This window comes from Trichosurus vulpecula, chromosome 6 (assembly GCF_011100635.1).
Source record: "Trichosurus vulpecula isolate mTriVul1 chromosome 6, mTriVul1.pri, whole genome shotgun sequence".
NCBI classification, from domain to species: Eukaryota; Metazoa; Chordata; class Mammalia; order Diprotodontia; family Phalangeridae; genus Trichosurus; species Trichosurus vulpecula.
The window spans coordinates 209510054-209527508 of record NC_050578.1 but is presented as its reverse complement, the minus strand read 5'-3'; the positions used below and the strand labels follow the sequence as shown (position 1 = coordinate 209527508).

General features: G+C 37.2%; 1 protein-coding gene across 2 annotated transcripts in view; it reads left to right on the top strand.

Annotated features, from left to right (window-relative positions):
* Positions 1-17455, top strand: part of GRK4 (G protein-coupled receptor kinase 4) — a 146388-nt gene that overhangs the window by 69884 nt on the left and 59049 nt on the right. For both annotated transcript variants that reach the window (XM_036765505.1, XM_036765504.1), the window contains exons 6-7: positions 9963-10055; positions 12725-12788. In XM_036765505.1, coding sequence (XP_036621400.1) covers positions 9963-10055; positions 12725-12788 — 157 coding nt within the window. The remainder of the gene's footprint in view (positions 1-9962; positions 10056-12724; positions 12789-17455) is intronic.

Sequence of the window (17455 nt, the reverse complement as noted above, 5' to 3'; positions counted from 1 at the left end):
GTAGCCTGGTGTCTTATTGATCCCATCCCCAGGTAAGGTTTTATATCAATCTTAGTTGAGGTTTTCCTTGGTTTTACAATCCTTTAATGCTTCTGGTTCATTATCATGTTATATTTCTATAATCCTTTTACATTAGAAATGTAAAATGCCTTCTCATCAATACTTCATTATCTTCATGATAGCTTGCTGTAGTTATTGGAAGGATGGCATTTGCCTCATATCACTGATGGATATTAAATGCATAATTTGAGAAGAATCATACAACTATTTGGTGATGGTGCCATTACTAGAACGTACAAACAGTGGTCACTAAAAGTTCTTCTAGTCATGATATTCATAACCTGGGATCTACCCCAGTGGAGTTTATGAATAGATTTCAGAGGATCTGTAAAATTGGATGACAGAATAAATTACATCTTTATTTTAACTAACCTCTAACTGAAATTAGAGGCCCCCTGTGGATGCTCTACAATAAGGCACACGTATGAATAAGAGGATGAGAAGACATAGAGGAGTTGTGACCTACATCTACAGAGTGAGTTCCTTTGGCAGATTATAGATCCTTCTACGTATCTAGGATTTTGGATAATCATGTTTGTGGGGAAATAAATTTAGAATGCCAGTTCTTCAATAGACCAGGCATCTTGATGCTGTAGCAACTGCCATTGCCCTTTATGGTTAGAAGTATTTAAATCACTATTTCCTGTCAGCCTGGATTATTTAAGGACTAAGTGAGATACGAATAGGGACTTCATGATACAAAAAATTCCAAGGAGAAGAAATTTAAGGTCTTTGCTACAACTCACAGTCTTAGAGTTGCTTACAGCACTGAGATTTTAAGGGACTTGCCTAGGTTCGCATAGTCAGTATGTGTCAGAGATGGAACTTGAACTGAGGTTTTCTTGGCTTTAAGATCAACTCTGTATCTACTGTATTATCTTGTCTCCAGTGTGATTGAAAAGTATTAAATAGGGGGGCAGAGCCAAGATGGCGGCAGGAAAACAGGGACCCAAGCTCTCCCCCAAATCCCTCCAAACACCTGCAAAAAATAGCTCTTAGCAAATTCTAGAGCTACAGAACCCATGAAATAACAGGGGGAAGCAGGTCTCCAGCCAAAGATGGCCTGGTTGGTTGCTGGGAAGTGTCTATCGCAATGCGCTGGGAGAGTGCAGCCCAGCCTGGACCGCACCAGGATAGACCAGGCACTGATGAGATTGGACAGAGCAAGACGTAGAGCCATGAATCACTGTGCTGTGGCAGCCACCAGACTTCTCAACCCACAAACACCAAAGACAACTTAGCAGGTCAGTGGGAAAGCTGCTGGATCTGGGTAAGAGGAGTGCGCAGTAGGCCCCAGCCCCAGGGGCTGCAGAGGTGGTGCAGTGCTGCAGCTGCAGCAGCAGGAAGCTCCTGCAGCTGCTTCCAGAGCTCCAGCTGTGCTTCTGGGGCCCCAGGCCCAGGTGGGAGGAATCAAGCAGCAGATCACAGTGGGAGTGCAGGGTTCACTTACTTTGCCCCGCTTGGATCTGGGTCACGGTTCGGGTTGGCAGTTCTTGGGGGAGGAGGAGTGCCGGTGTGGCAGAGCTTGCCATGTAGAAGTAGCTCTGAGAACAACAAGGCAACTCCCCTGAAGCTTGGGACAAAGCACTCATCATTCTGAAGGCAGTTATACCCTGACAAAAACCTCAAGGGCCAAGTTGTTGGCTGGGAACGTGAGTAAGCAGTGTAAAAGGACTCAGACTATTGCATCTTTTTTGGTGACAGAGAACATCAAAACATACAGCCAGAAGAAGTCAACAAAGTCAAAGAGCCCACAGCAAAAGCCCCGAAGAAAAATGTGAATTGGTCTCAGGCCATGGAAGAGCTCAAAAAGGATTTGGAAAGGCAAGTAAGAGAAGTAAAGGAAAAATTGAGAAGAGAAATGAAAGTGATGCAAGAAAATCATGAAAAAGAAGTCAACAACTTCCTAAAGGAGACCCCAAAAATACCGAAGAAAGTAACACCTTAAAAAATAGACTAGAGCTGCAGAAACCAACATGTGAGACAGGCTAGGAGAAAGCTGGGTGCCTGAAACCAGCGGAGATCCCCAGGCCTCCCAACACAGGATGGCAGTCTGTGGAAGCCATGAAAGGCAGCAGCGCAGTGCCTCTGGCTGTGAGATATCAACTCCTGAGGCTTGCAGCCCAAAGGTATGAGAGCATCTTCTTGAACTTCTGGGAGACATAATGGCCAGGTAAATGGCTCTAATCCCAACCCCCACCCCCAACCCAAAGAATTCCTCAGGGAAAAATGCTGGAATAGAGGAGACAGTAGTGGGGCTTCAGTGGCTGAACAGTAGGAGTTCCAGAGTCCCAGAGGGGCAGAGCCAGCAGGAGCCAGAAGTACCACCAGGGGAAGAGGCAGACACCAGCACAAACAACAAACACCTGAGAGCATTGCTGGAGAGCAGCCCCAGGGGAAGAGGAGACGTAAGGCAGCCAGACCCCTCCCCCACACCTCAGGAAACTGAAGGCTATGATACACAAAACCAGTAACTAGAGTTACAATCCCCAGAATAAGAAACCTGGGGCAGAGAGCCCTGAGCCCCAAAAGCAGAAATTCATTGTAAAGCCAGGAAATGGCTAGCTAACATGAAGAAGAACACAAAAAAACTGAGGACCATTGATTCTTTTTATGGAGACAGGCATGATCAAAATACCAATATGGAAGAGGATAGCAGTGACACCATACCCACATCTGATACCTCAAAAGGGAATGTGAACTGGTCTCAAGCCCAAAAAGGATTACTGGAAGAACTAAAGGAGGATTTTAAAAAACCAAATTCGGGAGGTAAAAGAAAAAATGGAAAAAATGAAAAAAATAAACACTGACGAAATCAAGTCCTTAAAAAATAAGGTTGGCGAAATGGCTATAGAGATTCAGAATCTAAATAGAGAAAATGACACCCTGAGAGGTAAAATCAACCAATTGGAAAAGAAGACTCAAAAGCAAAATGAAGACAGCAACTCATTAAAAATTAGAATTGAGCAAGTGAAGCTGATGACTCTATGAGGCATCAAGAAGTAGTCAAACAAAATGTAAAGAAGGAAAAAATAGAAAAAAATGTGAAATATCTGATTGGAAAAACGGACCTGGAAAATAGATCCAGGAGAGACCATATGATCATATCAATAGATGCAGAAAAAGCCTTTGACAAAATACAACACCCATTCCTATTAAAAACACTAGAAAGCATAGGAATAAATGGAGCCTTCCTTAAAATTATAAATAGCATCTACCTAAAACCATCAACAGGCATTATTCGTAATGGGGATAAGCTAGATGGATTTCCAATAACATCAGGGGTGAAACAAGGATGTCCATTATCACCCCTACTATTCAATTTGGTACTAGAAACATTAGCTGTAGCAATGAGAGAAGAAAAAGAAATTGAAGGAATTAGCATAGGCAAAGAAGAAACTAAATTATCACTGTGCAGATGATATGATGATTTACTTAGAGAATCAAGTAAAAAACTACTTGAAATAATAAACAACTTTAGCAAAGTTGCAGGATATAAAATGAACCCACATAAATCCTCAGCATTCCTATACATTACTAACAAAGCCCAACAGCAGGAGATAGAAAGAGAAATTCCATTCCAAGTTAGTGTAGACACTATAAAATATTTGGGAGTCTATCTGCCAAGACAAACCCAGGGACTGTATGAACATAATTATGAAATGGTTTTCACGCGAATAAAGTCAGATCTAATTAAATGGAAAAATATCAGTTGCTCATGGTAAGGCTGAGTTAATATAATAAAAATGACAATTTTACCCAAATCTGTCGATTCAGTGCCATACCAATTGAACTACCAAAAATTTATTTTACATAGCTGGATAAAATAATAACAAAATTCATCTGGAAGAACAAGAGGTCTAGAATATCTAGGGTATTAATGAAAAGAAATGCTAGGGAAGGTGGCCTAGCCATACCACATATTAAACTGTACTATAAAGCAGCAGTCATCAAAACTACCTGGTACTGGCTAAGAAACAGAGTCATGGATTATTGGAATAGGATATGTACACAAGATAGAGAAGTCAATGACTATGGCAATTTACTCTTTGATAAACCCAAAAAATCCAGCTTTTGGGCTAAGAATTCACTATTTCACAAAAACTGCTGGGAAAATTGGAAAGTGGTAGGGCAGAAACTGGGCATAGACCAATATCTTACACCATATACCAAAATAAAGTCAAAATGGGTTCATGATTTAGGAATAAAGGCTGATACTATAAGCAGTTTGGGAGAGCAAGGAATAGTTTACCTATCAGATTTATGGAAAAGAAAAGGATTCATGACCCAACAAGAGATACAGAGCATTACAAAATGCGAAATGGGTATTTTGATTAGGTGTAGCCAGAGTGGCCTTTGTTTTCCTTGAGCGACTCAGCTTACCTTGCTGGTTGCTGCTGCTTTTCTTCCGGGAATCGGAGAACTTCCTGTGTGATGAGTCATGGGGCTGGCTGAGTGGAGGTGTTAACTCCAGAGCCCTATTGGGTGTTAACCTGGTCTACGCTAGGGGGAGGGGCCAACTCAAGAACCAATTGGCCCTCGTCATTCAGGTGGCGCTTGATGATGTCAAAAACTTTATAAGAGGGGAGAGGACAGCTTGAAGAGCTCTCTTTCCTTTTCTGGTTGGCGCAGCAGTGGTGGGGAGCGTGACTCTGGGCCAGCCCTTGCTCTTGGGCCGAGCCCAGATGTTGGTAACTATGAATTGTATTGGGTCTCTCTGTTGATATTTGTAATTTGTTTGTATTTTGGTTTTGAGGTTCGGGGTGCTGGTTCTTTTCCCCCAAACTAAATGAATGTTCTGAACCTCAGGGTGCTGGTTTTTTCCCCTGAAGTATGTCTCTTGATGCTGGTGTGTATGCTCCCCTGAACTAACTGAATGCTAACTGAATGCTGGCGTTTTTCCCCTGAACTAAATGAATGTTGTCTGTATGCTAACTGAATGCTGGATTAAAGTAAGCTGGTCAACCCCTTCACCGTGCTTTCCTTGTTTAAGCAGATAAAAAGAACCTGTGCTTTTCCAGTGTGCTGGCAGCCTCCTGGGTGCATTTTATGCCCCCACAGAAGCTGCTAGCTGGGTTATTAAAACATTAGGTTAAATTGAAATGTTTTTGTATAAAAAAAGCCAATGCAACAAAGATTAGGAGGAAAGCAGAAAATTGGGAGAAAATCTTTACAACCAGTGTCTCTGATAAAGGCCTCATCTCTAAAATATACAGGGAACTGAGCCAAATATATAGGAATACAAGTCATTCCCCAATTGAGAAATGGTCAAAGGATCTGAACAGGTAGTTTTCAGAGGAAGAAATTAAAGATATCTATAGGTATGTGAAAAAATGCTCTAAATCACTGCTGATTAGAGAAATGCAAATCAAAACAACTCTTAGGTACCCCATCTCTCCTGTCAGATTGGCTAAAATGACAAAACAGGAAAATGATAAATGCTGGAGAGGATGTGGGAAAATTGGAACATTGTTACATTGCTGGTGGAGTTGTGAACTGATCCAGCCATTCTGGAGAGCAATTTGGAGCTATGCCCAAAGGGCCATAAAAATGTTCATACACCTTGACCCTGCAATACCACTTCTAGGGTTGTATCCCAAAGAGATCACACAAGTGGGAAAAGGATCCATATGTATAAAAGTATTTATATGGCCCTTTTTGTAGTAGCTAAAAATTGGAAATCAAGGGGATGCCCCTCAATTGGGGAATGGCTGAAGAAGTTGTGGTATGATCAAAAAAAGAGCCTAGACATCATCTTTCAAGAAATTACCAAGGAAAACTGTCCTGATATTCTAGAGCGAGAGGGTAAAATAGAAATTGAAAGAATCCACCGATTGCCTCTTGAAAAAGATCCCAAAAAGAAAACTCCTAGGAATATTATAGCCAAATTCCAGAGTTGCCAGGTCAAGGAGAAAATATTGCAAGCAGCCAGAAAGAAACAATTTGAATATTGTAGAAACACAATCAGGACAAAACAAGATATAGCAGCTTCTACATTAAGGGATCGAAGGCCTTGAAATATGATATTCTGGAGGGCAAAGGAGCTAGGATTAAAACCACGAATCACCTACCCAGCAAAACTGAGTATAGAACTCCAGGACAAAATATGGATTTTCAGGAAAATAGAGCACTTTCAAGCATTCTTGAAAAAGGAAAGACCAGATCTGAATAGAAAATTTGACTTTCAAGTGCAAGAATCAAGAGAAGCATGAAAAGGTAAGCAGGAAAGAAAAATCATAAGGGATTTACTAAAGTTGAACTGTTTTGGTTGCATTCCTACATGGAAAGAGGATATTTGTAGCTCATGAGACCTTTCTAAGTATTAGGGTAGTTGAAGGGACTAGATAGATAGACAGACAGACAAAGGGCACAGGGTGAGTTGAATATGAAGGGATGATATCTAAAAATAAATAAATACAATTAAGGGGTCAGAGAGAAATATATTGGGAGAAGGAGAAAGGGAAAAATAGAATGGCGTAAATTATCTTACATAAAAGTGGCAAGAAAAAGTAGTTCTATTGGAAAGGAAGAGGAGGCAGGTGAAAGGGAATGAATGAATCTTGCTCTCATCAGGCTTGAATTAAGGAGGGAATAACATACACACTCAATTGGGTATCTTACCCTACAGGAAAGGAGGGGGAAAGGGGATAAGGGAGATGGGATGATAGAAGGGAGGGCAGAGTGGGGAAGGAGTTAATCAAAAGCAGTTTTTAAAAGGGCCAGGGTCACAGGGATAAAATTGAATAAAGGGGGACAGGATAGGATGGAGGGAAATACAGTTAGTCTTTCACAACATGACTGTTATGGAAGTGTTTTGCATAATGACACCTATGTGGTCTATGTTGAATTGCTTGCCTTCTCAAGGAGGGTGGGTGGGGAGGGAAGAAGGGAGAAAACTTGGAACTCAAAGTTCTAAAAACAAATACTCAAAAAAAAAGCTGTTTCTTTACAAGCAACTGGGAAATAAGATATACAAGCAATGGGAAATAACAATCTATCTTGCCCTACAAGAAAGTAAGGGGGAAGGGAATAAGGAGGAGTGGGGTGACAGAAGGGAGGGCAGAATGGGGAAAGGAGCAATCAGAATATATGCCATCTTGGGGTAGGTGGAGGGTAGAAATGGGGAGAAAATTTGTAACTGGCAATCTTGTGGAAATCAATGTTGAAAACTAAAAAATATTAAATAAAGAAATAAAATGTGGAAGAAAGAAAAGTATTAAATAGAGACCAGAATTTCAATAAACGTGTTTTTTTAATTAAACCAAGATAAATCTTACATCTTAAAATAGGAGAACATGTTGAAGCTAAAGAGGTAATAGTACAAAACACAATTAGGATAGGTCTGTGGAAACGAATTACAGTCTGCAAGATCAGGTATAGGTAAGAAAGATGATTAAAACTAATGTATAGAATGAACAAAAACTTCATAACTGTACTTCAGAAGTCACTAAATTGTTCATACTCTTTGACCCAGCAATATCATGACTAGTCCCAAAGAGATTAAAGAGAGGGGGAGAAAACTGATATGTACAAATGTATTTACAATGGCCCATTTTGTTACAGTTAAGAATTAGAGAAAAAAGAACTAGAAACAAAAGTGGGTGCCCATCAATTTGAAAATGGCTTAGCATATTTATAGTGTAGGAATTTAATGGAATATTATTATTCCATAAGAAGTGATGAAAGGGTGGATTCAAAGAAGTCTTGAGAGATTTATATGAACCAGTGCAGAGTGAAATGAGCAGAACCAGGAAAATTATTTATGCAAAAAATAAGGATGTAGGATTGTAGGAGAGTACCTGTTTCCCCGTAACCCCACCTACACTGAGTTTCAAGTAGAAGTGCTTATGAGTGAGCTGGAACATTTTTTCTATTGTTTGTTGAGTTGAATTGAATTTGACCATTGCGATCTTTTTTAAAAATATATTTTGTATTTGTTTTATTTACGAAAAAAAAATTTTTCTTTTCATTATATTGTTTTTGTTGTATAGGTTCTTTTAATATAATCAAGAACAATTATCAGTCCCTTTATAATTCCTATTTATTGAAAAGTAAAGTCATCTCCCTATCACAGTTAAGTACTTAGTATTATTTTCTTTCACTTTTTAAAAAAATTTTTTAAATTTGTTTTATTTTTTATTTATTTTTTCTTTCTTTCACTTTTTTTATAGTTTGTGGGTGTTCGTTTTGGGGAATTTTTTTTTTTTACATTTAAGCCTTTTATCAGACTGTGATTCACTGAGGTATATTGTGTGAGATGTGGATTTAATGCTATCTTATATTGATAGAAAAATCCACATTTTCCTAGGTACATTTGTTAAATAACTAATTCTTTAACCAGTTTTTATTTCCTCCAGTTTTTGTATGCTTTTTGTTGTGTCAATTCTAAAGAGGGACTTGCTTTTAAATCCCGTCACTTCCCTTCTTTGGGCATCTGCTCCTCATTTGTAAAATGAAGATGCTGTAGTTAGTTACTTTTAAGGTTCTTTGAATATACAAATTTGTGATTCTATGATTCATTGGTATTTTTAAATTATTTTTATTTTTTGCCCAGTACCGAATAGATTTGAAAATAACAGCTTTGTAATATGTTTTAAAAGCATGGAATATGTGTGTTTTTTAGCTTTCCCCCTACCCCCAGCATCCTTCTTTATGGCTTTACCTGCTTGTTTTCCCATGTAAATTTCATTGTAGCTTTTTATTGACTCTATGGTATTGACCTTGGTATTTTGATTAGTGTTGCATAAATTAATTTTGGAGCTATTATCATTTTCCCCTGTCAATCTGATATATCCTTGAATATTATTTCACTCTTATTTGTCATTGTGCTTTTATGATGGTGTTTATACAAATTATGTGCATGCCTAGTTAATTCTAAAATATATGATAGTTCTTGTTAATGTCATAACTAGGGTTTGTTTTTCTTTCTTTATATTTTCTTGATCTGTATTGTAGCCTCAGCACTAAACAGTGAGGCAATGATTAAATAGATAGTATGTTAATATAAGAGAATACTATAATGCAATTAAGATTGACAAGTATGAGAAATATAAAGAATGAATAACACTATAAAGTAATTCAAAAGAAGTAAAACTAGAAGGCAGACCTTGCTGTGACTGTATAAGAAGAAAAGAATGATTTATCAAAGAATCTTGACAGAGAATTAATGAGAGTGATTGAAACACTTATTTTATACATTGAATTTTATAATTTGAAATTATAAATTGAATTTCTTTTATTTAAATGTAAATATTTACAAAATAATTTCATTGTAATGATATTTAATATTATTTATAATTCATTTTTAAAAACAACTATATGACAACTGAATATCAAAAAACAACAGAAGAAACATGAGCCAAAGTATATTGAACAGTAGTCTAATGTGTAAAAAGGAACAGACCCTACAAATAAAATTGTAAGCCAAGTTAGTTTTCACTTGGAAAGAACTGATGTTAATATACAAATCAACACTACAGATAATAATGCTGTCATCCATTATCATCCTCAACTATCTAAGGAAATATATTTTTAATGGGCACTTTACAATTTTTATCATTAACGTGTTCTCAGACATTTATCTGGCTACTTGGAATAAACATTCCTAAATGGTGAAATTCTATGTACCATATCCATTTCTCTATTTTTTTTAATTAAAAATGCATTCCCAATAGAGTATTGCTGTATCAGTGTAATAGCACCAGTGGCAGCAAAAGTGCTAGAGAATCAGGATTCCAGATGTCCAAATTTAACCCATTACATATGAAATTTGTTCCCTGAATTATGGAAAATTCCATGTAATCAGTTCTTTTATGGTAGATAACTCATTTTACTCAGTTGGCTGATCAATATAAAGTCATATTATAAAAAGAAAGGTGTAATTGTGTAAAATATTTTTCTAGGGTTGTCCATGATTATTTAAGTGGAAGACCATTTGAGGAGTACCAAGAAAGCATGTTTTTCTCTCGATTTTTACAGTGGAAATGGTTGGAAAGGTACGGTGTATGTGTGGTTCATTTCTTTTTTTTTTCATATTCATGATGGAAATAGCAACCTTTAATATTTTATGTAAATTTAGAATTCTATCGAGGAAGCTCCTTATTATTTACATTGTTTATCCCTGAAGGTTAGTAATAAGACTTTGGTGCTGAAATCATTGAAATAAGTAATAAAATTTCTGTTGGTTCAACTCATATGTTATTTTATTTTTTTTTTATGCATGTTAGCCTTCATCGTAAGTCATTTAACAATTAGAGCTTATCAGATCTTTGGAAAATCATTCATTCCAATTACTTTTTTGCTTAGAAAACAAGACTAAAATGACAGGAATATTCTTTAGAATGCTTTTTTTTTCCCTCTTCATGTATCCTCTTCCCCCTCTTTTTTGTGTTTAATAAAATTTAATGAAAATTATAATCAAGCTACCATATCCTGGATTAAAAAAAATAAGCTTGGTCCCAAATAAGGGATCTAAGAAGATATGACACCCACTTCTTTGCAGTGGTCAGGGTCTATTGGTATGGAACATTGGATATGAAGTCATTTTTTTATGTATTGTTTAAATTTGCTATTTTTTTCTCTGCTTTTTAAAAAAAATATTATTTCTTCCAATTACACGTAAAAATAATTTTTAGCATTCACTTTTACAAAATTTTTAGTTCCTAATTTTTCTCCTTCCCCTTCCCACTTCCTAAAATGATGAGCAGTTTGATATAGGTTGGTTATATATGTGCAGTCATGTAAAACATATTTCCATATTAGTTATAGTTGTGGAAGAAGAAACAGACCAAAAGGAAAAAAACCACAAAAAAGAAATTTAAAAAGTGAAAATAGTATACTTCGATCTGTAGTCAGAATCCATCAGTTCTTTCTCTGGATGTGAATTGCATTTTCCATCATGAGTCCTTTGTAATTTTCTTGGATCATGGTATTGCTGAGAAGAGCTAAGTTGTTTATAATTAATCATCACACAGTGTTGCTGTTACTGTGTACAATGTTCTGGTTCTGTTCATTTCACTTTATATCAGTTCATATAAGTCTTTCCAGGTTTTTCTGAAATCTGAGTGCTCATAATTTCTTATTAATTGCACAGTAATATTCCATTACATTTATATACCGCAGCTTGAGTTCAAATCCCCCCCTTTTTTAATGGACGCCCAGTCTCCATGCATTTGTTATGTGCTATATTCCAGGCACAATGCTAAACACTAGGGATATAAAGAAAAGCAGAAACACAGCCTCTGCCTCACATTCTAATGAGGGAGCTAACCTGCAAACAACTATATACTATGGGGCGGAGAGGGTCAGGAAAAGCCTTTTGCAGAAGGCAGGATTTGAGCTGAGTCTGTGACAAGTCCTAGAGACAGAAGGAGAACATTCCTGTCATGGGGAACAACCAGTGAAAAGGCCTAGAACTATAGAGTAAATGGAGAGGAGCCAAGTCAGAGAAGATTGGAAAGTCAGGGTAGGGCCTAATTAGTGAAAGTTTTGCAAAGCCAGAGGATTTTGTTTTTTTTATCCTGGTGGTGATGGGACCCAGAGGTGTTTGTTAGGTAGGGAGGTTATGAAGTCAGAGCTATGCTCTGGGAAAGACCACTTGGGCTATTGTGTGGAGGATGGCCTGCATGCAATGAGGAAGATGTAAAGCCCATCTAAACCTGGCCAGAAAATGATGAAAATAGTCCAGACGTGTGAGGTGGTACAAACTTACTCCAGAGGTCAGCATATGAATGGTGGGAAGGAAGACAGAAAAGAGCTGTGGCCAAGGGAGAAACAAGACTTGAGGATGGTTTGTTCCATGAATGCTCCCCAAGAGTCAAGGGTGATATGCTAAAGCTAGGAACCTGGGTACCTTGGAAGGGCAGAAATGCACTCAGCAGAGTTAGGAAGTTGAGGAAAGGGGAGTATCTAGGGGAAAGATACATTGAACTTTTCAATTTGAGATATCTCTTAATCGAAAGGATAGTTGCTCATGAAGTAGCCAGTCCATCAGCTTTTAAAGCCTTCTTTAATATGGTAATACCAGTCCATCAGCAGACTTTTATGAAGTACTTAACTATATGCTGGTTATTGTGCCAAGAACTTGGTATACCAAGAAAAAAAGCAAAATCATTCCCTGCCCCGAAGGGGAAAAGAGGGAGTGCAAAGCAAAGGGACTCAAAACCTTTTTTGATGAAGTAGAGTAGTATGATGTGTGATCCTCCCCTGCAAGATGGCAAACCTTTCCTATAGCATTTCTGCTGAGTGGGGGAGAATCAGGGAGTAGAAAGATGATCTTGCTGCAGGTGAGGACCCTTTTCCCTTGTATCATTTACTACCCAGAATTAATAAGGACTAAAGGGTAATTCTGTATCTTACTGAAAATCTTTTGGAAAGCTTGGAAGGGATGTCCTTATTAAGATCTATCCCACTAGAAATAAACTTTATTTCTAGTAGATTATTCCTCTAGAGGGCTCTCTAGATCCTGACCATGAGCACCCATTGTTCTCATTAGCATTCATCTGGCCATTTGTGTGTCCTCTTCCACACGATCTCTTAGCCAAAGGAAAGATACTGATCTTTTAATCAGCTAGAATCAAGCAAGAATTTGGCTTGTCTACTTCAACACAGAAATATAGTGTGACATCTAACCAATGTTCTGTTTTTCTTTTTTTTTACTGACTAGGCAACCTGTAACAAAAAATACATTTAGACATTACAGAGTTCTAGGAAAAGGAGGATTTGGAGAGGTGAGTAATGGGGGAGCTATCACCAGCAACAGTTCTTGAGAGATTGGAACAAAATAAACATTGAACTGCAAAGCATTTGCTCTAATTAAATTATTGTTCCAGTAAATGATTTGAGTAATAAATATTCTTCGCTAATTTTTTGATGAGCATCCCAAAATATCTGTGAAAATCACCACTGGATATTAATAAAAAGCATTTGATAAGTATTTTAAATAGATTTCATCATGCACAGGACTCATTCCCTTATATCTGAGTAATTTTTCCTCAAATGTCTCAAAAGGGTTATTCCCCCCCGCACCCCCATTCATTCTCTACTCAATCCATCATGATTCAAGATTGTTTCATTTCCATAAAATATAGTTGTATCATAAAAACTTCACATAAATACAGTAGGCCATTCTGCTTTGCTTACAATTGTAATTCAGATTGGTTTGAACATACATATTTGTCACGCCAGTCAGTAATTACTATAAAGACTGTGAATACAGCAAAATCTTATTAAGAGACCAACCCCAGATTTGTGAATTAGTCTTTTTACCAAGTAGCCTTCAAGAAGTACTCAAATCTTTTGGGTAGTAGTCACTGTAGTTGTTTGGGAAAGAAATGCCATTGCAGTCTCCCAGTCGTTTGACAAAATATTTGTGAGCATATTTAGAATACATTTATTTGTTGATTGTTAAATACCTACTATCTGTAGAACAGCAATATACTAGGTGGATAGGCAAAATAAAAAATTTAAGGTCTCGTGTCTCATAGATGACATTTATACCTTGACATCAATGTATGTTACGGTTTGCGAAGTGCTGCCCTCACAACAACCTAGTAACGTTGGTAGGTCAGTTGCCATTTTACATTTGAGAAAACTGAGGCCCAGAATTTGATACATGTTTAATATCAGGGCATAGACTTGAGCCTTAGGTCCTTTGACTCTGAGACCAGGGTTATGTCCATTATACTGTGCTGGATGACAAAGTATAACACAAATACCTAATTGTATCCAAAAACAATTTTGGACCTTTTACCTCCACAAAGGAGTGGTTTGAGGGTATCCTTTCATGTTTTCATAGAATCCTGCTTGGTCTTTATAATTTTGTCACATTTACTTTTGATTTGGGGGGGTCATAGTTCATTCCATTCATATTGTTGTGTTACTATGTATATTATTTTCTTGACTCTGCTTACTTTTCTCTGCATCAGTTCAGCTAAATCTTTCCATGTGTTTGTTTTCATCACATGCATCATTTCTTACAGCACAGTTATGTTCTATTACATTCACATATCACAGTTTGTTTATACATTTCCTGATTGATGGTCAGCTACTTTATTTCTGTACTAATCACAAAAAAAATGCTGCTATAAGTACTTTGGGATATATGGGGGTTGCTTTTTTTATTGATGGCTTCCTTGGGGTTTAAACCCTGTAATGTAGTCTCTGGTTCAAAAGAGATTGATTTGCATAATTCCAAATTGTTTTTTAAAATCATTGTGCCATTTTACCAACAATGTATCAGTGTGCCTGTCTTTCCATAACCCTTCTAACATTGACTATTGCCATTTTGGTCATTTTCGCCAATTTGCAGGCTGCGGGGTAAAGCCTCCATGCTGTTTTGATTTGCATTGCTCTTTTCAGGAGTGATTTAGAGCATTTTTTTCATGTAGTTGTGAATATTTTCCAATTCTTTTCAGAATTGTTTATTCATATCCTTTGACCACTTATCTATCGGGGAATGGCTATTGGTTTTATATAGATATACACAACACATGTATGTGTGTGTGTATACATATACATATACATATATATACATATATATATGTGTATATATATATGTGTGTGTGTGTGTGTGTGTGTGTATGTATATATAAATTGTTGATATATCTTGGATACCAAACCCTCATCAGAGAAATTTGGTGCAAAGATTTTTTCACACATGACTTGTCTTAGATACGTTAATATTGTCTGTGCAGAAGCTTTTCAGTTTCAAATAGTCTAATTTATTGATTTTATCTTTTGTAATTCCCTCTATCTCCTATTTGGTTAAGAATACATCACCTACCTGTAGCTGGGAGAGTTTTATGATCTGTTCTCTTCTGATTTTTTTTATAGTATGATAAATATTAAAGTCACATATGTATTTTGAATGTATGGTGGAATATGGTATAAGATGTTGGTCTAAGCCAAGTTTCTGCCAGACTGCTTTCCAGTTTTCCTAGCAGTTTCTTGTTGTTGTTGTTGTTTTATTAAATAAAGAGATTTTCCATAGGTAATTTATGTTTCTACTTTGTCAAACATTAGGTTGTTGAGTTCTGTTGTGTCTAATTCTACCTTATCTAGTCTGTTCCATTGATCTTTCTATTTTTTTAATCAGCACCAGATGGTTTTGATGACTTCTGCTTTATAATACAAGTTTGAGGTCTGACAGTGCTATTCTCCCTTCATCCCTACTTCTTTTCATTATTTCCCTTGATTTTCTGTATCTTTTGTTTTTCCAATGAATTTTGTTACTATTTTGTCAAGCTCTGTAAAGTGTCCCCTTGGTAATTTGATTGATGTGCATTCAAAGTGTACACTAGTTTTGGTAGTATTTTATTTTTATTATATCAGCATGGCCTACCCACTATCCTGCTAGGCTATTTAAATTGTCCCTTATTTCTTTTTTTTTTTTTTTTTTTTTAAATGCAATTTATTTATTTAACATATTTGGTTTTCAGCATTGATTTTCACAACAGTTTGAATTACAAATTTTCTCCCCATTTCTGCCCTCCCCCCCCCACTCCAAGATGGCGTATATTCTGGTTGCCCTGTTCCCCAGTCAGCCCTCCCCTCTATCACCCCCCTCCCCTCTCATCCCCTTTTCCCTTCCTTTCTTGTAGGGCAAGATAAATTTCTACGCCCCATTGCCTGTGTATCTTATTTTTTAGTTGCACACAAAAAGTTTTTTTGTTTTTGAACATCTGATTTTAAAACTTTGAGTTCCAAATTCCCTTCCCTCTTCCCTTCCCACCCACCCTCCCTAAGAAGTTGAGCAATTCAACCTAGGCCACACATGTATTATTATGTATAACCCTTCCACAATACTCATGTTGTGAAAGGCTAACTACATTTTGCTCCTTCCCAACCCATCCCGCTTTATTGAATTTTCTCCCTTGACCCTGTCCCCTTTCCAAAGTGTTTGTTTTGATTACCTCCACCCCCATCTGCCCTCCACTCCATCATCCCCCTGCCTTTTATTTTTTTTTATCTTCCTCCCTCTTCTTTCCTGTGGGGTAAGATACCCAACTGAGTATGTATGGTATTCCCCCTCAGACCAAATCTGATGAGGGCAAGGTTCACTCATTCCCCCCTCACCTGCCCTCTCCCCTCCTCCCATAGAACTGCTTCCTCTTGCCACCTTTATGCGAGATAATCCACCCCATTCTATCTCTCCCTATCTCCCTCTCTCAGTATGTTACTCTCTCATCCCTTAATTTCATTTTATTTCTTTTAGATATCTTCCCTTCATCCTCAACTCACCCTGTGTCTGCTCTCTCTCTTTTACATATATATATATACACATACATACACATACATACACATACACATAGATACATACATACATACACATTCACTTATATATATACTTAAACATATATATATGCATATATATATATATATATGCATATTCCCTTCAACTACCCTAATACTGAGGTCTCATGAATCATACTCATCGTCTTTCCATGTAGGAATGTAAACAAAACAGTTCAACTTTAGTAAGTCCCTTGCAATTTCCGTTTCTTGATTACCTTTTCATGCTTCTCTTGATTCTTGTGTTTGAAAGTCAAATTTTCTATTCAGTTCGGGTCTTTTCACTGAGAAAGCTTGAAAGTCCTCTATTTTATTGAAAGCCCATATTTTGCCTTGGAACATGATACTCAGTTTTGCTGGGTAGGTGATTCTAGGTTTTAATCCTAGCTCCATTGACCTCCTGAATATCGCATTCCAAGCCCTTCGATCTCTTAATGTAGAAGCTGCCAGATCTTGGGTTATTCTGATTGGGTTTCCACAATACTCAAATTGTTTCTTTCTGGCTGCTTGCAGTATTTTCTCCTTGATCTGGGAGCTCTGGAATTTGGCAACAATATTCCTAGGAGATTTCTTTTTGGGATCTATTTGCGGAGGCGATCGATGGATTCTTTCAATTTCTATTTTGCCCTGTGGCTCTAGAATATCAGGGCAGTTCTCCTTGATAATTTCCTGAAAGATGGTATCTAGGCTCTTTTTTTGATCATGGCTTTCAGGTAGTCCAATAATTTTTAAATTATCTCTCCTGGATCTATTTTCCAGGTCAGTGGTTTTTCCAAGGAGATATTTCACATTGTCTTCCATTTTTTCATTCCTCTGGTTCTGTTTTATTGTCCCTTATTTCTTTAAGGAATACTATTTAATTGAATATGTACAAGTATTTTGTGTGCTTTTGTAGGTCAATCCCCAGATATTTTATGCATTTTGTAATTATTTGGGATTTCCTTTTCTATTGGGGCAGCTAGGTGGTAGATAGAGCACAGGACCTGGAGTCAGGAAGAGTTGAGTTCAAATTCAGCCTCACACAATTACTAGCTGGGTGAGCCTGAGCAAGTCCCTTAACTTCTGTTTGCCTCAGTTTCCTCATCAAAATGATGATGATAATAAT